General features: G+C 38.6%; 1 protein-coding gene across 1 annotated transcript in view; it reads right to left on the bottom strand.

The window, feature by feature from the left end:
* Sugct (succinyl-CoA:glutarate-CoA transferase) overlaps window positions 1–16667 on the bottom strand; it is a 637858-nt gene that overhangs the window by 380817 nt on the left and 240374 nt on the right. Inside the window, exon 10 of the mRNA XM_013033004.1 lies at window positions 6189–6286. Within this exon, the coding sequence (XP_012888458.1) occupies window positions 6189–6286 (98 nt within the window). The remainder of the gene's footprint in view (window positions 1–6188; window positions 6287–16667) is intronic.

Raw genomic sequence — 16667 nt, 5'->3', positions numbered from 1 at the left:
AGCCAGAAGTGGCGCTGTGGCTCAAGTGGTAGAGCGCTAGCCTTGAGCTGAAGAGCTGAGGGACAGTGCCCAGGCCCAGAATTCAGGCTCCACGACCGGACCCAAAAAAAAAAAAAAGAGTTCATGCTGCTTCTTTTATCTTGGATAAGCTGGCCCAGTGTATAACAGTAAGGGGCCAATAAATGTTAACAGAGAAAAGAAAACAGAGGAAATTAAATGAATTGTATTTCTATTTAATCTATCACTTCCCTTTTCCTTCATCCTCATTCTGCACCTTTCTCTGATTTCTCCCTAACCATTAATCCATTACACTTACTCTTTTCTTCCTAGATTCCATACATATCAGGCCCTTACACTTACTCTTTTCTTCCTAGATTCCATACATATCAGGACCTCAAACTGTCTCCTGGAGCCTAAACTGCAAAACTGCTGCTGTGGTGTGCTAGTACAACAGGCTTCATACTTAGCTTCTCTCTAACATTAAAAAAAAAATAGGCTTTCTCTTCAGTAAATTGTGCTGGCAAAATTGGTTAATCACTGTAGAAAACTAAAGCTACATACTTATATATCACCCTGCACCAGAATCAACTCCAAATGGATCAAAGACCTCGGAGTCAAAGCAGACACCCTGAAAACATTACAGAAAGGAAGAGGAGAAACAACAGGTCTCATTGGCACAAGCCAAAATTTTCTTAATAGAGACTCAAAAACACAACAAATCAAGAAAAGGTTGGACAAATGGGATGGCATGAAGCTGCAGAGCATCTGCATGGCAAAGGACATAGCTAGCAAGATCAATAGAAAGCTCACGGATTGGGAGAAGATCTTCACTAGCCATATAACGGACAAGGGTCTCATATCTAAAACATACTTAAAACTCAAAAAATTGAATCCCCCAACAACAAATCCTCAAAGAAACAATTACCCAATAAATAAGGGAGCTAAAGACTTAAAGAGAAACTTCTCTGAAGAAGAAATAAGAATGGCCAATAGACACATGAAGAAATGCTCAACCTCTTTAGCCATAAAAGAAATGAAAATCAAAACAACATTGAGATTCCACCTCACCCCAGTTAGAATGGCTAGAATCAAGAACTTTAATAACAACAGATGCTGGAGGGGATGTGGCCAAAAGGGAACCCTACTGCATTGCTGGTGGGAATGTAAACTTGTTCAACCACTTTGGAAAGTAGTGTGGAGGTTCCTCAAAAGACTCCACATAGAGCTTCCCTATGCCCAGCAATCCCACTTTTGGGCATTTACTCAAATGATCACAAACAAGACCATACTAAAACTACCAGCCCAATTATGTTTATTGCAGCATTATTTACCATAGCTAAGATATGGAACCAACCCAGATGTCCCTCAGTAGATGAATGGATGAAGAAAATGTGGGGGATGGGAAGGGGAAACAAAGGAGGAGGCAACAATGCTTGATAAGAAAAGTACCCATGTAATTGTAACCCCTCTGTACAGTATTTTCACAATAAAAAATAAAGTAAAATAAAATAAAATCTCAGTACAAAAAAAAAAGAAAATGTGGTATATATACACAATGGAATTCTACGTCTCCATCAGAAAGAATGACATTGGCCCATTTGTTAGGAAATGGAAAGACTTGGAAAAAATTTTATTAAGTGAAGTTAGGCCCAAAGAAATATGGTTCCCCTTATTTGCAATTACTAGTATATGTCTGAGACAAGCAGAAAGGTCAGATAAGATGATGTTAAGCGAAATGAACCCTAAGATAAGGACACAAGTGTTTTTTTTCTTTCTTCCTATTGTTTCTAATGTATTTATAAGGGTACCAAGTGACTTTTTTGTTGCTTTGTATGTCCCTCCCCCACAGTATAACCCTGTTTTCACTGTATTTGATGTTGGTATAATTTGGGGAGCGGAAGTGAAAAAAATTGTTTAAATAGGGATGCAGGTTGCCCCATTGCAGCAATGAAATGAACAAGTCGCTATGTCGAAAAACGAACTTTACAATTTAGGCAGGGCAGAGGTGGGGGGATGTAGTTGTGAGATGGGAGGGAAAGGATGGTAGTGGAAAAACAAAGGAGGAGGTAACAATGATTGATAAGAAATGCTCTCATTACCTTGCTCATGTGATTGTAACCCCTCTGTACAGTATTTTCACAATAAAAATCTTATTTTTTAAAAGAGGCTTTGTTCTATCAGGCCCTGGATGCATCCCCACTATTTCTCTTCCTCCCTGTTTTAGCTTGAGATTTTTTTTTAAATATGCTTCAGCACTACCTAGCTTGCTTTCAGTGGGTAGACACTTTCTGTAACACGTGGGGTAAAATGGCAAGCTTGAGGGAAAGTCTTCTACATTACATTTTTTTAAAACAATTTTAAAAATACTGTAAGTTTGCTTGCAGGCATGATTGGGAAGAGCCGTACCTGAGAGGAACTGTGAGCGCTGGTTGGGGGAAACAGAGCTGATGGCCAAAACAGACAGTGGCCTTCCTGAATGAGGCCCAGGCCCTGGAGTGAAGTCTCTAACCATGCTTAACAAAACTAAGAAAAACAAATGACACTGATTGGCACTTGCACACAAAGGGAACACCTGATTGTAAACAAAATTATCTGAATGGTTACAGTGTGTATTTTTAAAAATGCCAAGAAAAGAGTTGCCAAGTTTGAAACATAGGAAGAAATTCCTTTATCAATTTAGAAATCCAGAGTTCTAAAAATGAAAATCCATAAAACCTTCAATTTTCAATGTTGGGTGTCAAATTAAGGGTAAGTAAAAAGTTTTGTTTTGTTTTGTTTCTTAATAATGCAATGAGTATCATTCTTCAGAGTTTATTTTTAAAGTTATGTGTATGGCTGATTATCCTTACAAATTCCTCTACAATTTTACATATTTTAGTGGTTTTTCAAATGTAAAAATATAGGTTAAGGAACATTTATGTGAACAGTAAAGAAATGTCTTATGATATCATGTCTAACAATAGACAACAGGCAAAAACGTAGGATCTTCACATGGTAATATAGGCAGCCATTATTACTAAAAGTTAGCTTTCACCATAGAAATAATTTGGAAAACCATATAGAAGAAATTGTAACATGTATATCAACATGCTCAAAATTCAGGACAACAAATGATTAACAGACACAGTTTGTTGGTACAATGCTTTTTTAAAAAGTGATAATTTCCAAGGCTATATAAAAGTATGGAAAATTAACTGTGGGTTCAGCAAAACAGATGTTTCAGAAGGGTTCAAAACAAGAACATGGCTTGCTAGTCTGCAAGGAGTATCCTAATGAAGTCTAGAAGGCAGGCCTTTTTGTGGTTTTGGTGATGATGGTAGTGATGGTGATATTTGGTAGTCCTGAGGATTAGTCTCAAGGCCTTATGCATGGAAGGCAAGTGTTTGCTTAAGGTTTATGTTTTGTTTGTTTTTTAAGAAGGAAGTTTATTAAACTCACAATTTAGAGAGCTAAAAGTCCAAAGGGCCTAAGCTAGGCTCAGTGAGGGTCACCTGGTGTCCGTGAAGCACTGTGTGGTTCGGATTGCAATGATGGGATATATTAGGGAACAACTGATTCTATCTTGAATAAGGAAAGAGAGTGAGAATTGAGTGGAGGCCAGGCTTGCCCTCTGCCTCCTCGCCCCTTTTGTTTTATCAGGCCCTGGATTACCCTACATTATTTATCCTTTAAAAAAATGGATTAATCTCCATATTTTAACCATCTTCAGGGAGAATTCAAGGACTCTAACAAGGTCTACCTTCTTATTTCTATATTGGCATACAGTGGTTGTACAAGGAGGATCTCATTGTGACCTCTCCACACATGTAAATAAATCTCCATCAACCTCATCCCCTCTATGCTCTCCTCCTACCCACTCTCCTCCTTTAAACAATTTCAGTAGGTCTTGTTGTTCTATCGTTATACATGCAAATAAACTACCTGGACCATATTCATCTTCATTCACCCTCTTTGTTAGCTCTCCTTTAGTGTCAATGATCCTTCCTCCATCACAGCCTGTTTTACTTCACTGTTACTCATTTTTAGTGTATACTTATGACACCACAGAGGTCACTTTGATGTTTTAGATGTGCATATATTATATTTTGCTCAGAATAATCCTCCCTATTGCTTTCTCTTCCCCTACTGCCCCCACCCATATTGATCAACTGCTTTCATTGAGTTTCTTTATGCCTTCTTCATATATAGTTACCCTGTGGTTTTTGTTTTTAGTTTTTTAGTTTTTAGGTTTTTTGTCAGTCACGGGGCTTGAATTCAGGGCTGAGTGCTGTCCCTGAGCTTTCTGCTCAAGGACAGACCACTTTGAGTCATAGATCCACTTCTGGTTTTAGATGGTTAATTGGAGATAGGAGTCTCACAGACTTTCCTGCCCAATCTGGCTTCCAACTTTGATCCTCAGATCTCAGTTCCCTCAGTAGCTAGGATTACAGGTGTGAGCCATCAGTGGCTGGCCATCCTGTGTTTTTTCTTTTATGCTATATTCCTGGTGCTCAGTCCCTGGTACATAGTACATTTTCAATAGAATCTATAAAATAAATGAGTAAGTTATGCCAGAAATTTCTGAGTTCCTCTCCAGGTGGAAAAAAGGAGATCTAGCTATTAATGTAATACTTCAAACTTCCTTTTTTAAATTATTAGCTTATCATTATATTAGTTATACATAATTGGTGCATCTCCACATATTACATTGGATTCAACCAATCTCACCCCATTTATGACACTCCTTGAATCTTCCCCCACCCCAAATTATAGCATACCCAACATAATTTTACATAGTTGCAAATAACCTATTTCCTCAGTACTGGATTTTCTTTACCCACCCTGACAATCCAAATGCAAATATATTAAGTTTATGGGTCCAAGAAGGCTGAAAATCCTACTTCTATTTAAAAATAGAAAGGTGACAAATTATTTCATTCACCCCAAAGGGAAAAAATTTAAATTAACCTGTTACTGATCCTGCCTAAAGTTTTTACAAAGTAGAGTCCTCTAACAAAATTTAGCAAGGAAAATGTTTAAGGACACACACAACCAAGGGCTTAACTTCCTGGCTCTTGAAACCATCAAAGTTCTGGCAAGTAAATGATAGAAGATGATCTTTGTATCTGCTGGGGCTTTATATTTTTCTTGGGCTCAGCTCTTCTCACAGCATGTGCATGATTTATTTAAACTATCAAAGAGCTTTTGATAATGGTTCGCACAAGTGGCTATTATTAAAACTTGGTAACCATGGTGTGAAAGGAAAAAAAGTCCTATCAATGAATTAAATGAATTAAAAATGCTTGAGAGGAAAAAGGCAAAAACAGAAATAAATGGCCAATTCTCATGCAGAGAAAGGTTAATCGTTGAGGGCTCTGGGGTTTTGCAGTAGAATCCATTATAGTTAACAAATGACCAGGAAAGGGGCATCCAATTCCCATTCCCAAATTCTGTGTGTGTCAGTCCCATGCACAGAGCTCCCATTGAACTAAAGAGCAATTGGCACAAGGAGAAGATACAGACAGTGGAGAAAAATGCATTGACATTCACCAAAGAAAAAGTAGGTAAATGAATACGGACTTCGAATTTCATGTCGAGATCTCAAAATATAAAGGGAACAGAAATTAAGTAACATTTGCAGAATTTTATTTTTCTAACAACTTCAACTATATTGCATAGAAACACATGAGCCTTTTCAAAAGGCTAAGTATGACCCCAGGCATGTGGCTCAAGCTTATAATTCCATCTACTCTGAAGACAGAGATTAAGAGGCAGTTTGAGGCCAACCCAGACAAAAAGTTCAAGAGACCTCCATCTCAACCAATAGCAGGGTGTGGTGTTATACATCTGTCATCCCAGCTATACAGGAAGCAAAAAGAGGGATTTGTAGTCCAGTCAAACACAGGCAAAACACAAAACCCTATCTTAATATTAAGTAGAATCCAAAAAGCTGAAAACATAGCTCAAGGAGTAAGTGCCTGCCTAGCAAGTGCAAAGCTGTGAGTTCAAACTCCAGTGCCACAAAAAAACACATTCAAATTTTTTGTGCGACAACAAAAGCAAAATCAGCTTTAAATTGCTTTTCCATTAACCAATGCAATGGAAAAAAATAATAAACTGATCTAAACAGCACAAAAGAGACCCTACAAAACACCAGATAAATGCTTAGCTCATATTCTGAAATTCATAAGTACTAGATCTAAGCTTACCGTGCAGATAGTATTTTTATAAGTTCTTTTCTATTTTGTACCCGAAGATGGTTGGTTTTATATTTGGAGTCATCAATCAACTCAGGCAAATTCAAGATCTAAAAATGAAACAAAAATCATTTTAGAAAAGTTCACAAATTCCTCATGGAACTTTGAGTCCTTGTGGATCCTGGCATTTGGGGTCTATCATCATCTCCTTGGTTATAATCTCCTCAATGAGGAGATGGATCATGCTGCTGAATGGGTTTGTAATTTATGAGAAGGTTTTACTACATTCTTGTGTCTACATATGAGTGCACAGAAAGAGTTATCAGACATCCATAATGCCTTGTAACTATATGTATAAGAATATAGAAGAGTTACTAAATTCTTCCTTTAAATATAATATTTAGGGGGCTGGGCTCAATGACAGAGTGCTTGCCTTGCATGCAAGAGGCCCTGGGTTCGATTCCTCAGCACCACATAAGCAGAAAAAGCCAAAAGTGGTGCCATGGCTAAAGTGGTAGAGCGCTAGCCTTGAGCTGAAGAACTCAAGGACAGAGCCCAGGCCCAGAATTCAGGCTCCATGATTGACCCCCCCAAAAAAATTGTATTTAGCAGAAATCTGCATACAAAATTGGCTACAACTAACCTAGAATCGCTATCAAAAGCACTGCCTATATAAAAAAATGAAGTGCTGCCTACACTTGCAGGGAGACCACAGTCAACATTTATCTTATAGGTACATTGACTTATTTGTTCCGCATATTTAAAAAAGTTATCTGTCCCAGTAGTGCTACCCAGGTGCTAAATAAAAAAGAAAGTAAATACATTTGCCCAAATGTGAACCATTAAAGCAATATCAAATTAAAGGATCTTCTTTGTATAGCAGTGTCCCTATTTTTCTTTTGTATGTCTCCCTAAAGGAATACTGACTAGAAATGCTTTTATATACTTCCTCTTCCACCGTTCCTCTCTCCTGCAAATCCCTTTGGACATCTTGCAATTTTAACAAGACTATAATGAAAGTACCAAGTTCCATTTGGAATGAAAAAGACGTTTGGAAAAGAATGTGTGGAGGCAGAGTTTGGCAGTTGTGTTGGAAAGTCAGAAGGAGCATTTATGGGCTGGGGGCAGGCCATGTGGCCTACAGAAAGCCTTGCTGCCTTTATTAATGTATTTGCTTTCAACATAAACATTTAATGGTTTCATTTGTTTCCCACAGTTTAAAATAAAATCGTTATTAATCATCTTACAAGGAGACAAAAGTGAAGAAGATTCTCCAAAGTAAAGAGGCCATCTTAATTGAAGAATTCATCTTTCACATGTTTCCTTTACAAATGATAAAGATAGCGTTACTCTCCTGGATTTGCAAACACCAAATACCCTTACTAAAACAAAACTTCCTGCCACCATATCTGATCCCAGAATTGGCCCCAAATCTTATGCAACAGTCAGAAATCCTCCCTCCCTCGTGGTGAATAAATTATTTGAAGATAAAGCAAGTCCTTTCCCTAAATCACTGGTTCCATTTGCAAGTCCAATCATACTCAAAAAGCACCCTCAGCTACATCTTTTTATTTTTTACTTTTTTTTAACTGTAAGTATTGTTTTATAACACTTCTATTTAGAACACATAAACAGCTACATTTTTTTAATTGTACAGTTACTGCACTCAATGGGATCCCTATGGAGCCTCTGTATTTAACTGTTTGGATCCTCTTTCTTCTTTCGAAGCAATGGCCCTTCTGTCTTCAGCTCTTCCAACTAATGGTCAAATTGTTTCTAGAGAGACAGCTTCCAGATTCTTCAGCAGAACCATCCTTAGGTGCTGAAAAAAGAATGCTGCCAAAGAGAAATGAAGCTGTACATGGAAGTGCTTGATATATTGAGCACCACATTAATGTAAACTTCTGCAACAAGACACTGTTTCCTTTAAAAGAAATAATGAAGGGTACATTTGCTTGAAAAAGAAGGAAGGGAAGGAGACAAAAATGAATGGTCCCATGAAGGAAAATAAGCCCTGATAACAAAAACTGAAAAGGCTTTAATTTTCCTATCATCCAATGCCCCCTTATAGCAAAAAACAAGGTCCTTATGATCATTGCCCAAACCGGACAGGACATGGCCTGACATCTCAAGAAAGTCACTTCCTCCCATCTCCTCCTCTTGCTTTGCTGGGCAGCCATGCCAGCTTTGCTGGACCAGGAACATGTCTACCACTGTGGGGCACACAGACAGCAAAGATGGCCCTGAGAGGAAGTTGAGTGGGCAGAGCTGGCTTTGTTTATGTTCAGTGCATAAACAGCTCGTGGAAGCTTTCGTGCATGATAGGGTGTGACCTTTACAGTCATTAGTTGGTTCTATTTCCTCCCCTCCCATGCAGTCTTTTGCTTTAAAAAGTGTTTGCTGCTTGTTAATAAATGAGTTCCTGCTTGACTTGAGATCCTGCTGCCTCTGGTTGTCTCCAGGCTAAGGGAGGCTGGGGAACTTACCTTTCCTCGGACATGGTCGGTCTTTCGTGGGACTGATTAAGACCCAACATACCACAATTTTACCTTAGGACATTTACACCAGCTCTTCTCTTGCCTGCAACAACTGCCACCAGAAGTTCACTTGGCTAACTCCTGCTTTCCTTCATTGAGTTTGCTCAACTACTAATTTCTTGCGTGTGTGTGTGTGTGTGTGTGTATGTGTGTGTGTGTAGGTGTGTAGGTCTAGGTGTGTAGGTGTGTCGGTGTGGCAATACTAGAGCTTGAACTAAAGGCTTGATCGCTCGTTATACCTTACCTTTTCCACACAAGATTAACTCTCTACTACTTGAACCATAATTCCACTTCTGGCTTTTTGCTAGTTACTTGGAAATAAAGGAGTCTCACAAACATTCCTTCCCAAGCTGACTTCAAACTGCAGTCCTCAGATCTCAGCCTCTTGAATAGCTAGGATTACAGGATAAGCCACCAGTACCTAGCAAGTGTTAATTTCTTAAAAGGACTCCTCAGCTACTGTACCAACCATTGGCACTAACCTGACCCCTCCCTATATTGCCCTTCTTCCCACCACAACTCTTGGCCCTAATTTGTTATATTTATTACTTAATTGTGCCTCTACCTGTCTAGAATGGAAACTTCACAAAATCAGAATATGTTAAATGCTTTGCTTATTTGTATGTCTCAAGCTCTGGTAACATGCTTGTTGTAAGGTAAATCATCCTAGAAGCCACATTTTAGAATATAGAATATTGGAGTCTTTATTATACAGTTAACAGGCTGCAGGCCACCAGTTGTTACAAAGGCCTGCAGCACACAAGTATATATAACACAGCTAGGAAACATGCTAAAGAGGAAAGAAATAACAAGAACAATACCAACAAGCCAATTCAGCTCCAATGGAGAGCTCAGTTGGGATGCTATGATGACTGGAGATGAGCCAGGAGACAGGACATAATCACAGAGACACATGTGGCATGGCCCCCAGTGACCCCCCCCCCGCATGGCCTAAATAGGTAGGCGCAAGGGGCAGATCCTCAGGAAATTCCCAGTCCCAGGCACTAGACTGACAGATTCAGTAACCTATCAGCCAAGTGCCTGCCCCTGCCTCCAGGTGTCCAGGCATGCCCATTACCTGGGAGGCAGGTGATTGGGGGGGAGGGGAGCGTCCCTTACTCCAACATAAAGAAAAGATCCCAGACCTTACAATCCACCCTGTGGCCAATATGGCACCTGCCAGACCTGACCTCCTTACTTCAGCTCAACAACCACTTAACTCAAGCACAAAGAGACAACAGGAGTACTCTGAAGGACATGAGCTTCCAGAGATGCCTGCATAGGTAGACCCTGTTCTACCATGTCTAAAATTATAAAATTCTTATGATCTACAGCCTCTTAAATTAATTGTGTGCCAGGAGGAACTTGGGACAGTGGTCACTGCCTTAGGTCATAGGGTTCATCTATAATGTCATTACTTTATATGTGACATTCATATAGCACATGTTAAGTTCATGCCATTTAAATGTCACCTTATTGTCCAAAAAGAAATATACTCTTTACGGACTTATATTACTATAATCCCTCTGTACATCACCTTTATAATAACAATAAAAAATTAAATAAATAAAATGTCACCCAATAGGGCTGGGAAGGTGGCTCAGTGGTAAAGTGCTCGCCTTGCATGCATGAGGCCCTGGGTTCGATTCCTCCGCACCACTTAAGCAAAAAGAAAAAGCCAGAAGTGGCGCTGTAGCTCAAGTGGTAGAGCGCTAGCCTTGAGCTGAAGAGCTGAGGGACAGCACCCAGACCCAGAGTTCAGGCCCCACGACTGGACCTCCCCCCAAAAAAAAATGTCACCCAATAGATAATACTGCTATAATTTAATGCTGGTCATATTTGATTACTAAAAGATAAGATAAGATACTGTATGTTCAAGAAGGCATAAGAACAAAGTAACAGTGATACTGTAAGAACTATTATAATTTAGTTTTTAGATATAGGAAAAGGAAATATTCTTTGTGAAATGTGAACTTTCTCAATTCTTTGGCAAATTCAAGCCATCTAATTTCCCCTCTGCCACTACAAGTACTAGAAAAATCTCCATGCAGGACTTTATTTATTTGTTGGTCATGGGCCTGAACTCTGGGCCTGGGCCTTGTCCCTCAGCTCTTCAAGGCTAGCTCTCTGCCTCTTGAGCCACAGCGCCACCTCTGGCTTTTTCTGCCTATGTAGTGCTGCAGAATAGAACCCTGGGCCTCCTATATGCAAGGCAAGCACTCTACCACTGAGACACCTTCCCAGACCCTGTGCAAGACTTCTTGCAAACAAGTTTTCTGAGATGGTGACAATGAGTTCTTGTTACTACAGTTTCACTTTAGCTTTGATTAGCATTTACAACTTTGTTATGCTTTTATGTCTTGTGTCACCCTCCTACTTTGCTTTGTCAATGTCACTGTATTTGAAGTGAATTTGGCTATACATTAGAATTGTATTCTGGTTTTGCTTTTTTATTTCCATCCTTTCTGACAATTGCGATGCTGTAATTGATGTGGCTAGATCATTCACATTTAATGCCATTATATTATTGATATTTATTTATCTTTTCATTGTGCATTCTTCTGTCTCTCCTGCAATTTTTGGAATTTATTGCAAGTTTTTAATTCTACATTGATCAATTTTTACTTTGGCTATTGTTTTGTATACACATTCAATGAGTGCATTAGTGATCCACACACACACACACACTTAATTTTCACAATGCACTTAAATTCAACAATTACCACTTCAGGTAGAATATAAGAAGCTTAACCACAATATAGGTTCATTTGCCTTCCTTTGTATTTGTCTATCAGTCAGTATACACTGGTTTCTTAATGTTGGTTTTTACTGATCAAATACATTTCAGAAAGTTCACAAAGAGAAGGATAGTCCTTTATATTCATCTGTTGTTCTGTCATTATTAATGACCTTTGTCTTCTTCTAACATCATTTACCTTCTGCCAATAAAGAACTTCCTTTAACAACCCCATTAGAGTAGGTCAGCTATTTTCAAATTTTGAGTTGTCTTTTACAGGAGACTTTTCATTTAAAAGTTAACTTCATATAACAGTGAGATGTACAAGACACTGTTTAATATGAACTTTACATCTTGGGCGGAACAGAGGATGAGTAGGAGTCTGACTCAGGGAGGTGGGGAGGGAAAGGTAGTAGGGGAAAAACAAAGGAGGAGGTAACAATGCTCAACAGGAAATGTACTCATTACCTTACTCATGTAACTGTAACAACACTGTACAGTATCTTTACAATAAAAATATACAAAAAAGTTAACTTTTCTTTCTTTTTTTTCTTTTTTTTTATTGTGAAAATACCATACAGAGGAGTTACAATTACATAGGCAAGGTAATGAGTACATTTCTTACCAAGCATTGTTGCCTCCTCCTTTGTTTCCCCTTCCTATCCATTCCCATCTCCCCCATCCTGCCCCCCCCATATCCTCGCCCCCACCCCAGCCAATGTTGTAAGTTCATTTTTCGACATAACGACTTGTACATCTCATTGTTGCAATGGGTCCACCTGTATCCCTATTTAAACAATTTGTTTTTTCCCTTCCCCTCCACAAATTATACCAACATCAAATACAGTGAAAGGGGTTATATCGTGGGGGAGGGACATACAAAGCAACAAAGAAATCTTCTTATAAATATGTTAGAAACAATCGCATGAAAGAAAAAACATTTGAATTTTTCACCTAACATCAACTTATGTGACCATTTCTGCTTGTCTCAGATATGTACTAGTTATTGCAAATAAGGGAAACCATGGTTTTGAACTCAAGACTTATGCCAGCTTGCTTGCTTGCTTGGCTAGTGCTCTACCACTTGAATCATGTCTTTAATCTAGCATTTTGCTGGCTAATTGACAATAGAGTCTCAAGGATTTTTCTATCTGGTCTGGGTTGGAACTCTGATCCTCCAGGTTTCTGTCTTCTGAATAGCTAGTCCTAGGCATGAACCACCAGTGCAAGGTTTAACCTTCATTTTTAAGTATATTTCTGCTGGATATTCAACTGAATTGGCAATTCTTCCTTCCCAAGGTTAGTTTTTTCTCAGCTTTGTTTATGACAAGAGATCTATACTCAACAGACTCATTATTCTCCCACAAGTAAAACACCATTTTACTCTAGGCATGTGCAGAATGCTTTTAGGGCTTGAGTTGTTTTTGGTCTTTAGTTTCAATAGTTTAAATTTGATATATTTAAGCATACAGTTGAGCTTATCCCATTTGGGATTTTCCCAGGTTATTAAGTTGAAAGGCTTTTATCTTCCACCAACTTTGGAAGTTTTCAGTCACTTTTTCTTCAAATATTTTTCAGCATGTAATATTTTCCCCTCTCATAATTATGATGACAAAAATAATGGATTATATCTCCCAAGACCCTTAGGAGCAATTCTTTTTTTATTTTTTGAATAGAAAAGGGCTGTTGAGACTGAACAGTTTTTATTGATCTACATGCAAGTTCCCTGATTATTTTCTCAATCGTCTATTGTACCATTGAGCAAAATCCACACATTGGAGTTTCTTTTTGTAGTTATTCTATCTCCCAGTTCTAGAACTTCTAACCTTTTGAGTTTCCTTCCTTCTTTGCTAAATATTTCTACTGTCTCATTTATTTCAACAGTGTCTGCGACGTTAGAGTGTTTTCAAATAGCTGATTTAAAGACTTTGAGAGTTAATTCCCACATCTGTGTTGTCTTGGCCTTGGCATTTATTGATTGTCTTTTCTCATGCAAGCCCTGGTTCTTCATATGCTGAGTAATTTTGGATTATATCCTGGACATTTTGAATATTGTCTTAAGAGTCTCTGGGTTTTGTATAAATTGCATAGACTTTTTGATGATATTCTTTTTAGGAGACAGTTGACCTGGTAAGGTCCAAGCACAAGTTCCAAGCCACTTTCTGTGCACTGAGTTCTCATGTTGCTTCCATTTCAAAGCCTTGGCAGAGCTGTCTGGATCTGTCCTCCATGTACCCTACTTAATGGTCACACTCCAACCTGGCTCATTGTGTATTTACTAATTCAGTTCTCAACATGCTTGGTATGCTAATCAAAATCCATTCAGGGCCTGCGCAGCACAGGGGTAAGCACAGCAGTGCATCAACAACAATGTTAAGGAATGCTTTGCAAAGTTCTTCCCTGTTTCAGTACTTTCCAGTTCCCTGGAGTATCCTTTTGGGTTCCCATTCTTCAAAACACAGGGCAGAAGACAAGTATGAAGAGAGATGAGACAAAAGCAAGCAGATTCATCACTCAACTCATCATAAAGAAGAAAGTTCTTCCCTGTCAGACTTGTCTCTGGCTCCTCTGCCTCTGATGCTACAAGATGGCTTCAGGGCTGAGAATAGAGGAAGTGGAGAAGAAAAAACAGGATTTCCACATTCTGCCACTTGTGGCTTATGTCAGAAATAAGAACGAATACTTGATGGAGGGAATGTGGCCAAAAGGGAACCCTACTGCATTGTTGGTGGGAGTGTAAACTTGTTCTACCACTCTGAAAAGCAGTATGGAGGTTCCTCAAAAGACTCCACATAGAGCTGCCCTATGACCCAGCAATCCCACTTTTGGGCATTTACCCAAATGATCACAAACAAGACCATACTAAAGCTACCGGCACAACTATGTTTATTGCAGCATTATTTACCATAGCTAAGATCTGGAACCAACCCACATGCCCCTCAGTATATATATATATGAATTCTATGCCTCTATCAGAAAGAATGACACCACCCCATTTGTTAGGAAATGGACAGACTTGGAAAAAATTGTATTAAGTGAAGTAAGCCAGAATCAAAGAAACATAGGTCCCATGGTTTCCCTTACCTGCAATAACTAGTATATGTCTAGGACAAGCAGAAAAGGTCAAAAGCTATGTACATATGACCAGATAAGATTGTGTTAAGTGAAATGAACCCCAAGATAGGGACACAAGAGGTTTTATCTTTGTTGCTATTCTTTTTAATGTGCTTTATAATGTGCTTTGTGTTTTTTTTATTTCTTTTGTATGTTCTTCCCCCATGGTATAACCCCTGTTGTCACTATATTTCATTCCAGTGTCCTGCATCTTGTATATACTTTTTTTCTGATTTGGGGAGGGGAAGGGAAATAACAAAATGTTGAAATAAGGATACAGGATGACCCATTGTAACAATGAGATGTACAAGACACTATGTTAAAAAGGAACTTTATAAATTTGTCGGGGCGGGGGGAAGGGAGGGAGGAGTTGGGGAGGAAAGGGATGGTAGGGGGAAAATAAAGGAGGGTATAACAATGCTCTATAGGAAATGGACTCATTACCTTGCTCATGTAACTGTAACCTCTCTGTACAGTATCTTTACAATAAAAAATATATAAGAACAAAAAAAAAAGAAGGAATGCTGGAGCTCAGCTCTGTATCCTGGTATTCTGGGCTTTATACTCCCCTGGATTTAGTTAATATAGTAACTAGAGTTACCAGTTTAGAAATCCTTCAAATTCTGATGTTGTCCCTCAAGTCCTCCACTGTTTTCTATCAGAGTCCTCTCACAAAGTTCCAAGCTCCATGTGTTCTGTCCATGTTCTATCACTGTGTAGTGTGGGAGGGGTAGGAGGAGCTTATTTGATGAGTCCTCCCCAGTGCTTCAACATCCTCATCCAACATTTACAATAACATTTATTAAGAGTGCAAAGTAAACTAGGACTATCCTAAGTATTTTAATTATCTACTATAAACTCTTACAAAACCCCTCCAGCTTTAAGTTAATGTAGTTATGTGATATATATGTTATATATATTATATTATATATGATATATATATATATATATATATATATGGGTGTTCTATGTTTTACATACAAGAAAGCAGATGCTTAGAAAAGATTAAATACCTTGACAGAAGTTACCTGACTAGTGGCAAGACTCATAGTAGGCCTCATGAATTATTCCATCATGGCTACAGACCACTTGTGCCAAAATCAACTACAGTGCTTATTCATGTTGAAGCTTCCTGTGCCACAGCTCAAACTCACTAAATCCAGTCTTTGAGAATGGAATTCCAGAAGATTCTGTGCACAAAGTTGAGAAGTGATGCATGTTGCCCCCAATGAAAGAGGCCTTCAGTCTCAATGACTATAAAATGGATGTCAATATACTTCAAATAGAAATGCCCATTAGTGTTGGCATCAATCAGCTTAAAATAGCTTACATATGCTCACTCTCCCTCTTCTTCTGTATCATGTTAGGGGATATAAAATAGAATTTGCTACAAGCCAAGATTTACTCTCTACACAAGAAAATTTTCTGACCTTCAAGCTTTGAACTCAATATCCTCAATCCTATTTTAACCCTGTCAATGAGCACTTCCTAATAGGAACCCTCCTCAAATGCATTAATCAAACAGGATCTTAAATCCTGTTTTAGAAAGAAAAGGGGTGAATGAATACTATTCATTCAGCAGTGCTGCCTTTCTCCCCAGGAGACAGAACCACTCCATCTCTCTACTCATGGACCTCACTTACAAAAGAACAATTTGACTGTTCACTGTCACACACTGCAGCCCTTGCCTTCTACAAGGCCAATTTGAATGCTGAGTCCCTTGTCACTAGATAAATCTGAATAAAAATACTTAAAAGAAATGTACTTACCATGTCTGACCAAGAGGAAAGTGTAACTGCATCAGAATAGGGAAAGAAGAGGATTTTTAGTACAAGTTTACTTATAAGGGTAAGTACAAAAATTTAAAAGGCCGATCAGATTGCAGCATTCACTCATTTACTCAGACAAATGATACAAATAGCAGTGAAATCCTGTACAGGCACACAGAGCCCTCCTTCTGAGATGCTCAGTTTCTACAGACATGACCTTAATGGCTCATAACAGGAATTATCATTCCTGACTCACATATGGGAAAATCAAGGTGAACTATGGCATTCTTCGAGACCCTCCAACAGTATCCTTTGTGGGAAAAAAAAAACTATA

This window comes from Dipodomys ordii, unplaced genomic scaffold (genome assembly GCF_000151885.1).
Source record: "Dipodomys ordii isolate 6190 unplaced genomic scaffold, Dord_2.0 Scaffold161, whole genome shotgun sequence".
Lineage (NCBI taxonomy): Eukaryota > Metazoa > Chordata > Mammalia > Rodentia > Heteromyidae > Dipodomys > Dipodomys ordii.
The sequence above is the reverse complement of the archived record's forward strand: the minus strand, read 5'-3'. Positions and strand labels throughout refer to the sequence as shown.